We start from the raw sequence: 12,149 nt of genomic DNA, 5'->3' as shown, positions 1-12,149 counted from the left end.
CAGTGGAATAATTCGCAAAGTGGCCACTAGGCGGGGCTAATTTCGATTTTGGCTAATCAGAATCAAACTATTGATCATGACGAGGAAGTAATGCTACACAAAGTAAACAAAGGTATTCACAGTCTTACTTTTAGTCCATACTTTGCCGGAGGTTGTTTTGTTTACAATAAGGGAACATTGTGCAGCATAAAATTCAATTATAGTGGAATTTTTAAAAAGACGAATTCCTCTGTGGACATTAGATCTTGAAGAATAAGAAGTCCACCGTAAATAGATGAGGCAAAGTCCTGATAGTTTATCAACAATGACGTCGTGTAGCAACCCCCTTTTTCCCCCCTCGATCATAGTTTTGCAAGTCCGGTGTCAACATTTGACTTCGAAAGGCGCTTTTAAAATACTCGAGACAAGTGTTCATGCTAAACAATTATTGTAAAGATGTCACCATAATGGCTTATGTATAGACATTAGGTGAGGAGAGCGCTTTATTTGGGGTGGGCGGTTCGCCTCCCAGCGTCAGACGCCAAACCAGTCGGACCAGACTGGAGCCAACATGGCGGCCGCGCGGACCGGGATGGAGGTGGAAGACGTCGTTGGCGACGTTGACGACGTTGACGGTTTTGCCGATGATGTTGGCGACCATGCCCCGAAGAGACACGCCCGGGTGACCGTCAAGTACAACCGGAAAGAACTGCAGAGAAGACTCGACGTGGAGAAGTGGATTGATGAGCGTCTCGTTCTTCTCTACGCTGGTCAGGTCGGTCCCACTAAAAAAAAAAAAAAAAAAAACGCATACAATTAGTCATATTATCTTTTTGTTGTTTTTATTTCAATGTCTTGGTTGTGTACAACGAGATTAAAGCATCACTTTAGAGTGCACACATGAAGAAGTAGTTATCTAAAGATTGACATATGACCATAAAAATGAAGTGAGATCAAAATGTAAAGTTTGCAAAGTGATAAGAGTCATTAGTTTGACCCCATTAGGCGAATGCTAACAATAACAATCAGATTGGAAACAGCTGTTGACGGTGATTTCCCCTCCTCACATGACATTTTTCATTCATCCACTGTAAAGCCAATAAGTGAACATTTCGACGTGTCCAGGCTTTGTCCAATATTTTCTGGACTTATCTCCGTCTCCATCGAGTCGTAAACAAAGTTGAGGTGGGCACGCCGCCGGCCGCCTCTCCTTACAAGGCATTCCAATTTTCCCACGTGTGGCCTTAAATGGGAGGCCCTGAAATGATGCGGTAAACAAACAAAGGCAAAGGCAATGGGGTGACTTCTTTGAACATCTTCACGTGGCTTTGATGGTCGGCCATAAGAAGGGGCGGAGGGAGGAACCTTTTGCAGAGGGACAACGTGACAGATAAATGTGAGCCGTCCGTCCTTTCTCGGGAAAACAAAGGGGCCATCCACCAAAATACAAAGGGAATTTGTTCACAGGGCATTTTAGTATTCAAGCCCACAGCTGGCGCTAACTAAATGTTCCAACGTTTGCGCAGAGAAGAGCATTTCTTGGACTTTTTGGAGCACCTGGAGGAGTTTCAAATTTCACTCCCTTGTCTTCATGGCTTTTTGCAAATTTGATTCCATCTATCTTCATCCATGACGGACAGATCTCACAAAATTCCTTTTCTGACCCGTGTGACCTTTGACCTCATTCCAAGAGAAGGCCACCCATCGCCTCTTTCCTTCCATATTACCAAACACATTTGTTGATTGAGTCGGCAACGACAAAACAAATAAAGTTTGACCCCTGTGACCTTTGACCCCAAAATGTACCCCCTGTAGTAATCGCTGTTATTTTTCACTTGAACAGAAATATCCAGACTCATCAGGAGTGGATGATTTTGTCATGTTTTGAGAAGGATGTGACCTTTGCTTCCTATCTTTTGTGATGATAGGAGCCCGATATGCCAGAAGAGGTGATGATTGACCAATTGATTGACCTACCCGATGATGTGGAACGAGTTAAAAAACTACAGGTAGTATATTAAAGTGTTTTTTTGTTGTTGTTGCTGAGTGGCCTATTAAATTAAATGAAAATATATATATATTTTCTGCCCTTTATAACATTTTTCTCTATTTGGGCCTGTTTTGGCAGGAGCTTTTTCAAAGCTGCAATAACGAGACGGAGGTAATGTTTTTCTTTCAAAAGTCTATTTGAAGAACTCTTTTGCACGTTTTCAAATTCAGTTGAAATGAAAATGGAGAATTGACTCGTGTGTGTGATTTGCAAGAGCTTCATCGAGGAGCTGGTGGAGAAACTTCGGGGAGTCCACAAAGAGGAGGAGCTGGCCACGGAAGGCGTGGAGCACCCGCTCATCACTCACAGCCACCATCGCGGCCACGAGCCGTACCACTTTGACAACCCGCATCACGGCCGAAGCCATCACCAGCAGACACTCTGACAAATCCGTCACTCACGTATGCTTGAGCCGGCCAGCCACCCAAACACACTGTGCCTTTAACACTTGACTTTTGAATGACGGGTAACATTTGCATGAGATGAAAATGACTAAAAACATTTTTTTTTTTAAATGAAGCACCATAACGTCAAAGCATTTTGGGATTGATTTCCGCACTGTGAGACTCAAAGTGAAAGCCTGTCGCCCGTCCACTAACAGATTGACAGCAGACATATTTTAGATCACGTAATCCCATCATGGATTTGAAATGCATGCTATTAAATGGAGTATTAGATCCTATCTTATGATATCGATACCATGTTATATCCATATAAAATGAATGCGGACTGATCCTTAAGTACGTTTACACCTAAATGCTAATAAAGTAAGCAATCGCAATGTTTTTTGCTTTCCTTTTACGCTACATGTTTTTTTCAGCCAGTTTAAAAACTTTCTTTTGCGCCTTCGATCAATCACGTGCGATTGAAGGTGTCGAAGAAACTTGGAACTTGGCCACAATCAGAGAAAAAAACAAATTCAAACAAAAATGCAGGTTTATCAGAGGTCAAGTTCCCTAATGTACACTAGGTGGCAGAAACAAGACTATCTTAACTTTTTGGTTAGTTGCATTGCTTCATTTAATTATATTATAAAAAATACTACATTGACTCCACTTTATGCTGACATGTAGACACAAGACAATTCAACTGGCTGACATTTCAACAGGAGGCAAAAGTAGCATGTACGCTGCATGTGCGATCAGGACCATCTGTCCTGGTACAAAATGCACCCGTTTTAAACGGGGCCCCAGAACACATGTGTCCAGATCCCAAACTTAATATACAGCCAGAAAAAGAGGACAAAATGTCGAGAGGAGTTATTCCAGGAATGAATGAATTTCTTGTGATTCATTGAAGTGCAAGGGGTCCCGGGGGGTGCCAAAGCTCTGCTATAGGAGGGGTAGAAGCGACAGGACAGGCCTTTCCTCAGGAAAACGGATCAGCTTCCACCACAATAGAAATGGCCAGGAAACAACGGGCAGCCGCATTGCGCTCTTGAAAGTCGCCCGGGACGCCACCGCCTCCTTCCAAAGAGTGTGTCTGTCCTCTTTGGCGACCCACGCGCGGCCACACGGGCCAGTCGGCGAGGCCCGGAATGACACGCCGCTGAAAGGCCAGCCCACGGAGGATTCTCTTCTCGGGTGAGACCAATTCACTTTTGCATCATTTTCACTATCCCATCTTTTAGCTTCTTTTCCCTCCGGCGGCTGATTTATTGTCTTCCGTCACACAGGTAGGAAACATGTCAGCTTTTTGTTTCTTTTTGAACAATTTTTATTTCCCATTTTGGACGCTGGATCTCACAAATTCTAAGGCCATACTTTGAAATGCAGAAATATTTGATGGGCTTTGTCGACAATCTTTGAAGAGACAATTCTATAAGTGATTCAATTTTTCTGAATCATTTGTTATTTGGGAGCTCTGTTTTTTTGAACCCATTTGCCAAAGTGCCGTAGACAATTCTGGACAACACATTTAGGCCATGCCATGACACAATCTAATGTTTTAGACAATTGCAATATTTTAGGCAGATTTTGTGTTGGCGTTAGCAGTCCACGTCCTCATCGTTTGCTTTGCCAATGAACATCATGTACTTGGACTGAAGTGTGTCTGCCGCCGTTCCACAGTCGTCGGTGTCGGCGCTCCGTTTCAAGCATGCCCATTCTGAAGAAGCTCCCGGGGCGCTCCAAGAGCTGTCACGACTTCCCCCGAAGCAACGGCCAGCTGATTCTGCCCCGGCTGGACCTGGACCTCCGGGACATGAACGACCTGAACCACCTCCAGGACTTGCACCAGCTGAAAGACCTCGGCAAGAACCTCAACCCTTTTGAGAATGTAGACCCGGACACCGACTCGGGGCTGACGGCGGGCGAGGAGCTCTGCCTCGGCGCCCAGCTGGACGGAGAGGAGGAGGAGGAAAACGAAGTGAACGCCGAGAGGCACGGGCCGAGGAGCCCCGGGGGGAACCCCAGGGTGAGGCCCCTGAGGGGTACCCTGGAGCGCATTTGCGGCGTGTCGCCGCTCAAGACCCTGGGAAAATTGGGCAAGGGCCTGCGCAAGTCCGGCCGCGGCGTTTGGGGTCACAACGCCCCCCACTTTGGACCCGGGGACTCCAACACGCTCCCCACGGTGAGGGAGAGAAGAAAAGGACTGCGGCGGAGCTCGGAAGGAATTATGACTTTGTTCCGGTAAGGACAAGAAAAAATATGAGAAATCCATTACTTTTCACAAGCGTGTTGCTGCAAATATAGCACACACACACACACACACACACACACATATATATAATAGTCTAGTATCGGGACAATAGCCAGAGTGTCTTTGAAATCCCCCTTGCCAATTGACATTCCATTCATTCTGTGGACTAAAAGCATTGTCCCGCATGTTTTTGTCTGTTTCCGATGGGCCCGCGGACGGCGTCCAGGATTAATGGCCGTCGGAAGGAAGCGCGGCGAGAGAGCCTGCCCTGCGGGGCGCTGGGGGCGCCGGGGGCGCCGGCCGGCCGGGCGGACGATTCTTCTCGCCGGCCCTCCTTCCTCAGGATGGTCAGCCTCGGCAAGGCCAAGACGGGATCCGTGTCCGACGAGGCCTCGCGGGAGACGGACGGGGACACGGACGGCGACGACGACGACGACGAAGAAGAGGAGGAGGAAGAAGGGTGGGAGCCCAAGGTCAAGAGCAGGGAGCCCCTCTCGGGTAGGTTTTTTGACTATTCTTTCTGACGTTTTGCAAAGTTTTGTAACATTCACCTCTCAAGGCTTTCATCCCAAATATATAATTGCTTCCTTTTCTGAAGCGCTAATCAGGAAATGATTGAAATGAGCGTATCCGCTCTCTTCTCGGCTCTTCTCCCTCCCTTCCTCCCTCCCTCCCTCCCTCCACAGTCCTGGAGATTCTCCAGCTGGTCAACCACCGGGACCTTCTGCTGGCCGACACGCACATTCAGGAACTGGAGCGCGAGTGCGAGCTCTTGTCCCTGCTGCCGACCCCGACCGGTCCCGTCCCGGGTCACGCCTTCGGCCCGGGCACCCCTCCCGGCCCGCTTCCGCCGCCGCATTCGCCGGCCGACAGCTCCCCGGGCTCCAACGCCACCCTGGACTCGGGGCGGCGGAAAGAGAAGGACGTGGAGCTCCTCTACGAGGCTCTGATGCGAGAGATGTGGGACGTGGTGCGCGAGTCCCTCCGCCAGCCCAGCGCCGGTCCCAACCTGGGGCTGGTGGTCCTGGTCATCCAACAGGAGGAGCACGCCGACGCCACCTGGGCCCTCCGGGAGGAGGTCCGGGCTCCGCCCGAGGCCCCGCCCGAGGCCCCGCCCGAGGCCCCGCCCGAGGCCCCGCCCGAGGCCCCGCCGTGCCACCACCGCCCCCGGCGCCTGAAGAGCAAGTGGAGGGAGGCCGTGGGCGAGGCGGCCGACTGGAGTCTCCCGCAGCAGGTGGACACCCGGGCGGGAGAACTGGCGACCTACCTGGAGCGCCTGAGGAGTCGCATGGTGGACGACCTGGACGCGGCCAAGAGGAACGCCGTGTCCATCTACCCCGAGGAGTTCTCGGCCTTCCAGGTCTACGTGGAGAGTTACCACCGGGCCGTGGCCAAACGCCTCAGGACTCTGACCCGCGAGCCCTTGCAGATTACCGACGTCTACTCCTTGCTGGACTGGTTCTACAACGTCTACAACCGGTACGGACCGGTAAACGTGGCCAATGATGCCACTGTGACGTAGGTAACATATATATTTTTTTCCGGCTCTGTTGAAGTGACGTCCTGGGAAGCATCGGCACGTCCACGCCCATCAACTACGCCTCGCTGGAGCCCATCCTTCCTCCAGACACGGTGGACTTGTTGGAAAACGAGTGCCTCAGCATCGTCAAAGTGAGAACATGTTTCTTTGGCGCCCGCTTGGAAGTGAGCGCCTTACTATCACTGTCTTTTTTTCTTCTCTGGCCGGCTCGTAGGAAAAAGTGGCCAAAGAGTTGATTCAGGTTCTGGACGACGAAGAAAGGCGGTGGGCACAGACTCTGCACATCGAGGAGTATCAGTCCCAGCTAGCGCGCTCCGTCATTCAGGTAGTACGCATTTTTTGGACTATGTGAAAACACGGCCACTTTACAAATAACTTCTTTTCACCATTTCAGAGGCTGAAAGTGGACCTGGACAAATCTACGGCTGTCAATCAATTCTTGGGGGCCAGAGTGGCCCGCTTTAGTCTGGTGGGTTTGGCCGATTTTCTCTACAGGTGAGTTGAAAAAATGGACTGTGGCTCACGAGGAGGGTCTGGAAATTCGATGGAATTGAATGCTGAGTCCGTTGGAGAGTCCAGTCCTCAAAGTCCACCTTTGCAGTTTCCAGAGAAAAGTGGAGATGTTTCACGAGACCCAAGCGGAGTTTGGGGATCGAGGAGACGGATACGTCTCCAGGACAGTGGCCCTCGTCAACTGCTGCCCTCCTCTCAGGTGAAAGCCGTCTTTCCTTTACATGAATCGCGAGAAACGTGTGGCTTGACGTCCTCCCTGGCTCCCTGGACACGCTAGATCTTTGGTGGAGCGCTGCAGGCAGTGTGACCCGCAGGCCAGCGAGGACTCGGCAAAGAGGGCCAACTCCTCCTTGGACAGGATCATCAACCTGTCGGTTCGGGTCTTGACCGAACGCCTTTTTGAGCACATTCGGGTGAGCAAATGTCGACTTTTGCAAAGACACGGCGTGTGATAAAAGAGTCCCCGGATCTGATTGTGCTGTCATTTTCCAGCCGTTTTTCGACAAGATGATCAAGAGAAAATGGCTGAATCACACGGACACCTTCGAGGGCATCGAAAGCGGCATCAAGCAGCATTTCAAAAGGTTCCGAAGGATGGATCCTCCACCCTATCAGGTATCACGGTGGGGAAATCCAATCTAGACAGAAATTCTTGGATTTTTTTGAATGTAGTAATATTTATTTGTGTGACCTAGATTTTGGTGGGTGAGGTGCACCGTCGGGTGGTGGTGGAGTACGTCCGGGCCATCATGCGGGCACGCCTGATTTGCACCTCGTCCAAGATGAGAAAACGGATGGCTTTCCGCTTGCAAGACGAGGCCAAACAACTCAAAGGACTCTTTAAGGATTTGGTGAGTGTGTTTGCCACCTTTGCTCATTTCCCCTTCCTTCCCTTCAACTTCCTGTTGATTTTAGGGCACCTCTGGGTCCTTTCCTGTTGATTTTGGCTCAGCCAACACAGTGTGACCCAGGAATGTCCCCGTAGGAATACGGAGGGACTCCGAATCGACAGAAAATGCCCTGCCCGTGCCCCGAAAACGTCGGGAAGTCACCCGTAAATAACCCCCAAAAGCGGGAACACGGCGCCGGACGTCCAATCGAGCGGATTGGGCGTCTGGCGAAGGCCGCTGTCGGTGCGGGACGCTCAAAGTGGGTGGGACGTTGGGTGGTGTCAATGGCAGCCCATGAGTCAACAGACACTTTCTTTTAAGTGGAAAAAAAGACTTTCTGTATCTCCTCCACCACGTAGAATAGCGGGTGGCCGGCAGGCACCGCGCTGTGTGCGCTGTCGGGCTAGCCCGCCCGCCCGCCCCTGTGACTTCCCAGGTCGCAAATGAGCCAGACGGTGTTGAAAACAAGGGCGAGTGGTGAAAAATGTCCGCCGTCAGTCCGATGGAGATAGATGAGCCCGGCTTACGTTAGCACTCACCCGAGGGGGGAAAGAGGCTATAAAACAAGCGCGTTTGGCAGACGGGCTGCCATTTGGCCCCCTTTTCTGCGCCAGTTCAAACGAGTGTCCGTCGGCCGGCTTGACAACAGGAAGCCGCTGTGTTCGGAGGGAACTTCCTGTTCCTGTCAGTTGGGGGACTTTGAAGGGAGTCTGCCGTGGCCTTGGTGGCCTTTTGCTTCTTTCTCTTTTTTTTTTCCACTCAAGGCTAGGATGAAGTGGCTGTGGAAACTGAGGTGGGGGCAGAGTTTGCAAAATGGACTTTGACTAAAAATAACACAATTCCAGGGCTACAAAATGTTAGATCATCTCTGATTTGTCATTTATTGATTTCACCTGTTATGGTCAATCCCCGCCTCTTGTGTCACCCCCCCTCTTCCTCCATGTGGGAAGGAATTGAGTTAATGTAGCATTTGACTTTCAGGAATCCGCTTCCTCTTGGTTGGACAGTCTCATCTTCCATTTAGCCGACATCATTCTCCTGGAGGACACGCCCTCCATTCAGATGGAGGTGGCCGTCCTGGTCAAGGAATTTCCAGATATTCGGTAAGTTTTACCCGACGGAAACTACAGTTTTTGTCTTCCGTCCCCGACGGAAACTACAGTTTTTGTCTTCCGTCTCCGACGGAAACTACAGTTTTTGTCTTCCGTCCCCGACGGCCTCATGTGATTGACGCCGAGCGCCAGGCCTTCACAGCATTTGTTTTGGCCGGCAGCCAGACGGGGAAATGCACGACTCTCCATCTGTTTTTTTTTGACACAATGGATCCAAACACGGAAAGGAGCATGAAAACATATCACGCGTTAACTTTGCTATTTTCGGAGAGCGGCGAGGGGCCGTCGGGAGATTTGACGGGGTCGAGAGGCCACTCTCCAATGACACTTTGCAACTTTAGCGCCCGTGACGCACGACTCTCTAAAGAGCAGACGGGAAACGGCCGCCGACTACTTCCTGCGGGAGGAGACAGACTGGTGCCGTCAAGCCACAGATAGATAAATAGATAGAGAGAGAGAGAGCAAACTGGAGCGCAAAGAGGCGCTGTAACCGCGCGCGCGCGCCGCCATCTTGGCTCAAAGGCGTACCCCGCTAGGCCTGGCGCTCACGGGGCCCCGTGTGGTTCCTCTCCGCAGGCAGAGGCACGTCTCGGCCCTGTTGAACATCCGAGGGATGGCGCGGCAGGCGGAACGTCTGGAGATCCTCAACGTGGTCAAAGACTTTCAATGCGGCTCGGCGCTCATCTGCCGGGACGGCGCCGTCTTCTCCGACGTCCCGCTGGCCTCGGAGGGGCGCTGCGTCAGTCTGGCCCTGCGCCGCCTGGCCATGGCCGTGGCCAACTGGTTCTCCGAGCACCGGCCCGGGCGTAGGGGCGTCGGGAAGGGCGCCGGGAAGGGCGCCGGGAAGGGCGCCGGGAAGGGCGCCGGGAAGGGCGGCGGGAGCGTCCGCCTCCGCCTCCAAGCCGCCGCCGACAGTCACCACGTGGAAGAGGCCAATAAGTGGAGCAGGGAAGATTAGCTTTTGGTGTCCCAAGGCGGTCCCACTGTGAGGGGAGGGCGGGAAAGTACTGTACGTACACGTGCACCTTGACAAAAACATTTGAGCAAAGAAACTTGACTGGAGGTACTGCTCTGAAACAAGCCATGGGGACGTCATCCGCCCATCTTTGACCCGTTGTGAAGGCACATAGCAAAGGCCATTCCACCTCTTGCTTTATTTTTTTCATAATCTCGCCGGCCATGTATCCCGTATCTCATTATTATTATTTTTTGTTGGCTATAATATTCCATGTGTTGAACCTTTACTGTGAATGGTATGGATCCATTGCTGGAATGCTAATAAAGACCCTTGGATTGGGTGGATTGAGCACAGGCCACTTGTGTCATTTGCAGAATGTACTCCATTGACCTGATGATAAGACCAACCCTTCTTTTTCAAGACTTTTGCAATTTTTGTACACAAAATAATGCCGGTAGATCTCAGACAAATGAGTCTAACCACTCAGGTTCTAGTCTGAAAAAAAGGGTCTAAATAGCCAGTGTCTGTTCGACAATTGTCCCGCTTCTAACTTTAGTTGTTGTGCTGTTCGGAGATGGGCGTGCGACTCTGCGGCTATTTTAAACAATAGGCGCCAAACACGGCACGTTCTGACGTAGGAACCATGTAAACACACGTGTTTTTTTTTTGGATATTGTTTATCTTATAAAGGACGGGGGCATTTTTGTTTGGCAATTCCAAACGGCGGAGCAAAATGTGGGATTCCAAGTGACGACGTTGTGACGCTCTCCCCACGCGGGTGCGACGGCCGCGGGATCTTTGGGGATAAACAAAGATTTCCTGTCGTCCCACCAGGTGCCGGCGGACGCTTTTATTGGAGCCAAGTTTACGTTACGCGCCGGAGGGAATTTCCGGAGGGAGCACAGAACAAGTGTAGCCCAGAGGAGGACTTCTTTTGGACTTTGCTAATTCAACCTTGCACCTGGCCACTTTTGTTCTTTTGGGGCTCGGCTTGTCCGGGGACGAAATGCATTGTCGGCGTGGCCGTGGGCGTTGCCCGTTCCTCCATTATTTTTGGCCCGGGCTCAGGTAGTTAAACGTGCGTATGTTATTTTATTTGAGCAAATTCCACAAAGCGTCGGACAGGAAAAACATTGGATTGGCTTGAATGTTAGCTTTGGCAATCCCATTCGTCAGTCGTATTTTGTTATAAAGGAATTTGGCTGGAGGAGGAGGAGGAGGAGGAGGAGACTCCTCTTCGTCCATCTCCAAGTCCTGGAGGAAGAAGGAGTGTGGAGCGATGGTACAATGCAATCCCTGGGAAGTACTCCCCTACTTCCTCTCATTAACACGACGGCGATGGAAAATCCATCTGGGCGCATTTGCTGTTTGTTTTGGGAAGCAAGCAATTGCCCTGTCTTTGTTTTCACTCTCATGCAATTTCACCCCCGCTACTTTTTTTCATTCTTTATGTCCTTGTTGACTTTTTTTTCTTTCTCCATCAATCGTGGCATTCCAAAGTTTGGGATGTAGTCTATGGCAGTCCCAAATGATTGCTCTTTTGCTCTGGCCATGATTTGAGGGCTGGATGATGATTAGTAATGCACATTTTAACCCCCATCCGGGGAGTCCCCCCCCCCCCCCCCCCCGCCCACCCGGTCCCCCAACTTAACGGGAATAGGCTCCATCACCCTTCTTAGGATAAGCGGTTCAGAAAATGAAAGTTTGGACGAAATCTTATTAACGCTACGAGCTAAGCCGAGATAAGAGATTGAATCAAATGATTAGTCGCCGAGGCGACATTCACACTCAAATTGACCCCATCTTTGACGACGTTTGGAGACGACCGATCCGCCTCTAGCATCCTTAGCTTGACCTCTGGCTATTTCTGGTCGAGGCGCTTTAAGGTGGGGGACGTGGGTTTGACACGTCGCTGTCACGTTACCCAACGTCTGCTTCTTGTAGCAGAACGGGACAGAGATGGAGTGTTCGGTACACGGTGTCACTCAGTCAGGATGGCTGCCCACTTCAACCCAAACAATGGGACGCTCGCTCACCCTGGGTGGGATATCCTGATTTACGTTATCAGGGCTCTCCATCCAAGGGAACTTTATTTAGCAATAAGAAGGTGCACAGTTCAGGCGGGCGCTGCCCAAGTCTGAAGACGTGCCAAAATGGGGCTTTTGGTCGGCGGGCGCCCCGTGCACGTGAAATCAACGTTCCCCGTCTGAGGCGCAGGAAGTTCAAAAGTCGAGCTGGGCTCGTTGGAAAATACATTCTGCCAAAGTTTCCACGTCGGCTTGGAAGTGACGGACAAAACAAGGCCATTCATCAGGCGCCCAGTCATCTTGACAATTTCAATTTGGTTCCCCGTAAAAAAAGAAGAAAAAAAAAGGCGGCTGGTTACGCCATGCTTCCACGTTGGCCCCGTGCCAGCCAGACTGTAAACATCCCAACTTATTTCTTTTCCTTTGTTTAAACTATTTTG

General features: G+C 51.0%; 2 protein-coding genes across 3 annotated transcripts; both read left to right on the top strand.

Annotated features, from left to right (window-relative positions):
* The first annotated feature begins 120 nt into the window (after positions 1-120).
* Positions 121-2,810, top strand: LOC144212522 (protein phosphatase 1 regulatory subunit 14A-like). The gene is made up of 4 exons (XM_077740477.1): positions 121-754; positions 1,908-1,988; positions 2,108-2,140; positions 2,244-2,810. Exons 1-4 carry the CDS (start codon positions 551-553, stop codon positions 2,412-2,414), a joined length of 489 nt encoding a protein of 162 aa, XP_077596603.1. The 5' UTR covers positions 121-550; the 3' UTR covers positions 2,415-2,810.
* A 323-nt stretch (positions 2,811-3,133) lies between these two features.
* On the top strand, positions 3,134-10,035 carry exoc3l2a (exocyst complex component 3-like 2a). Of its 2 annotated transcripts, XM_077740470.1 has the most exons (13): positions 3,134-3,612; positions 4,099-4,659; positions 4,896-5,167; positions 5,356-6,148; positions 6,226-6,340; positions 6,424-6,534; positions 6,604-6,704; positions 6,811-6,921; positions 7,000-7,135; positions 7,215-7,337; positions 7,418-7,573; positions 8,594-8,715; positions 9,301-10,035. In XM_077740470.1, exons 2-13 carry the CDS (start codon positions 4,127-4,129, stop codon positions 9,680-9,682), a joined length of 2,955 nt encoding a protein of 984 aa, XP_077596596.1. In that variant the 5' UTR covers positions 3,134-3,612; positions 4,099-4,126; the 3' UTR covers positions 9,683-10,035. The 2 variants fall into 2 exon arrangements, with proteins under 2 accessions (XP_077596596.1, XP_077596597.1); XM_077740471.1 differs by lacking the exon at positions 3,134-3,612 and having other exon boundaries at positions 3,751-4,659.
* The last annotated feature ends 2,114 nt before the right edge of the window (positions 10,036-12,149 follow it).

Source organism: Stigmatopora nigra, chromosome 19 (assembly GCF_051989575.1).
Source record: "Stigmatopora nigra isolate UIUO_SnigA chromosome 19, RoL_Snig_1.1, whole genome shotgun sequence".
Lineage (NCBI taxonomy): Eukaryota > Metazoa > Chordata > Actinopteri > Syngnathiformes > Syngnathidae > Stigmatopora > Stigmatopora nigra.
The sequence above is the reverse complement of the archived record's forward strand: the minus strand, read 5'-3'. Positions and strand labels throughout refer to the sequence as shown.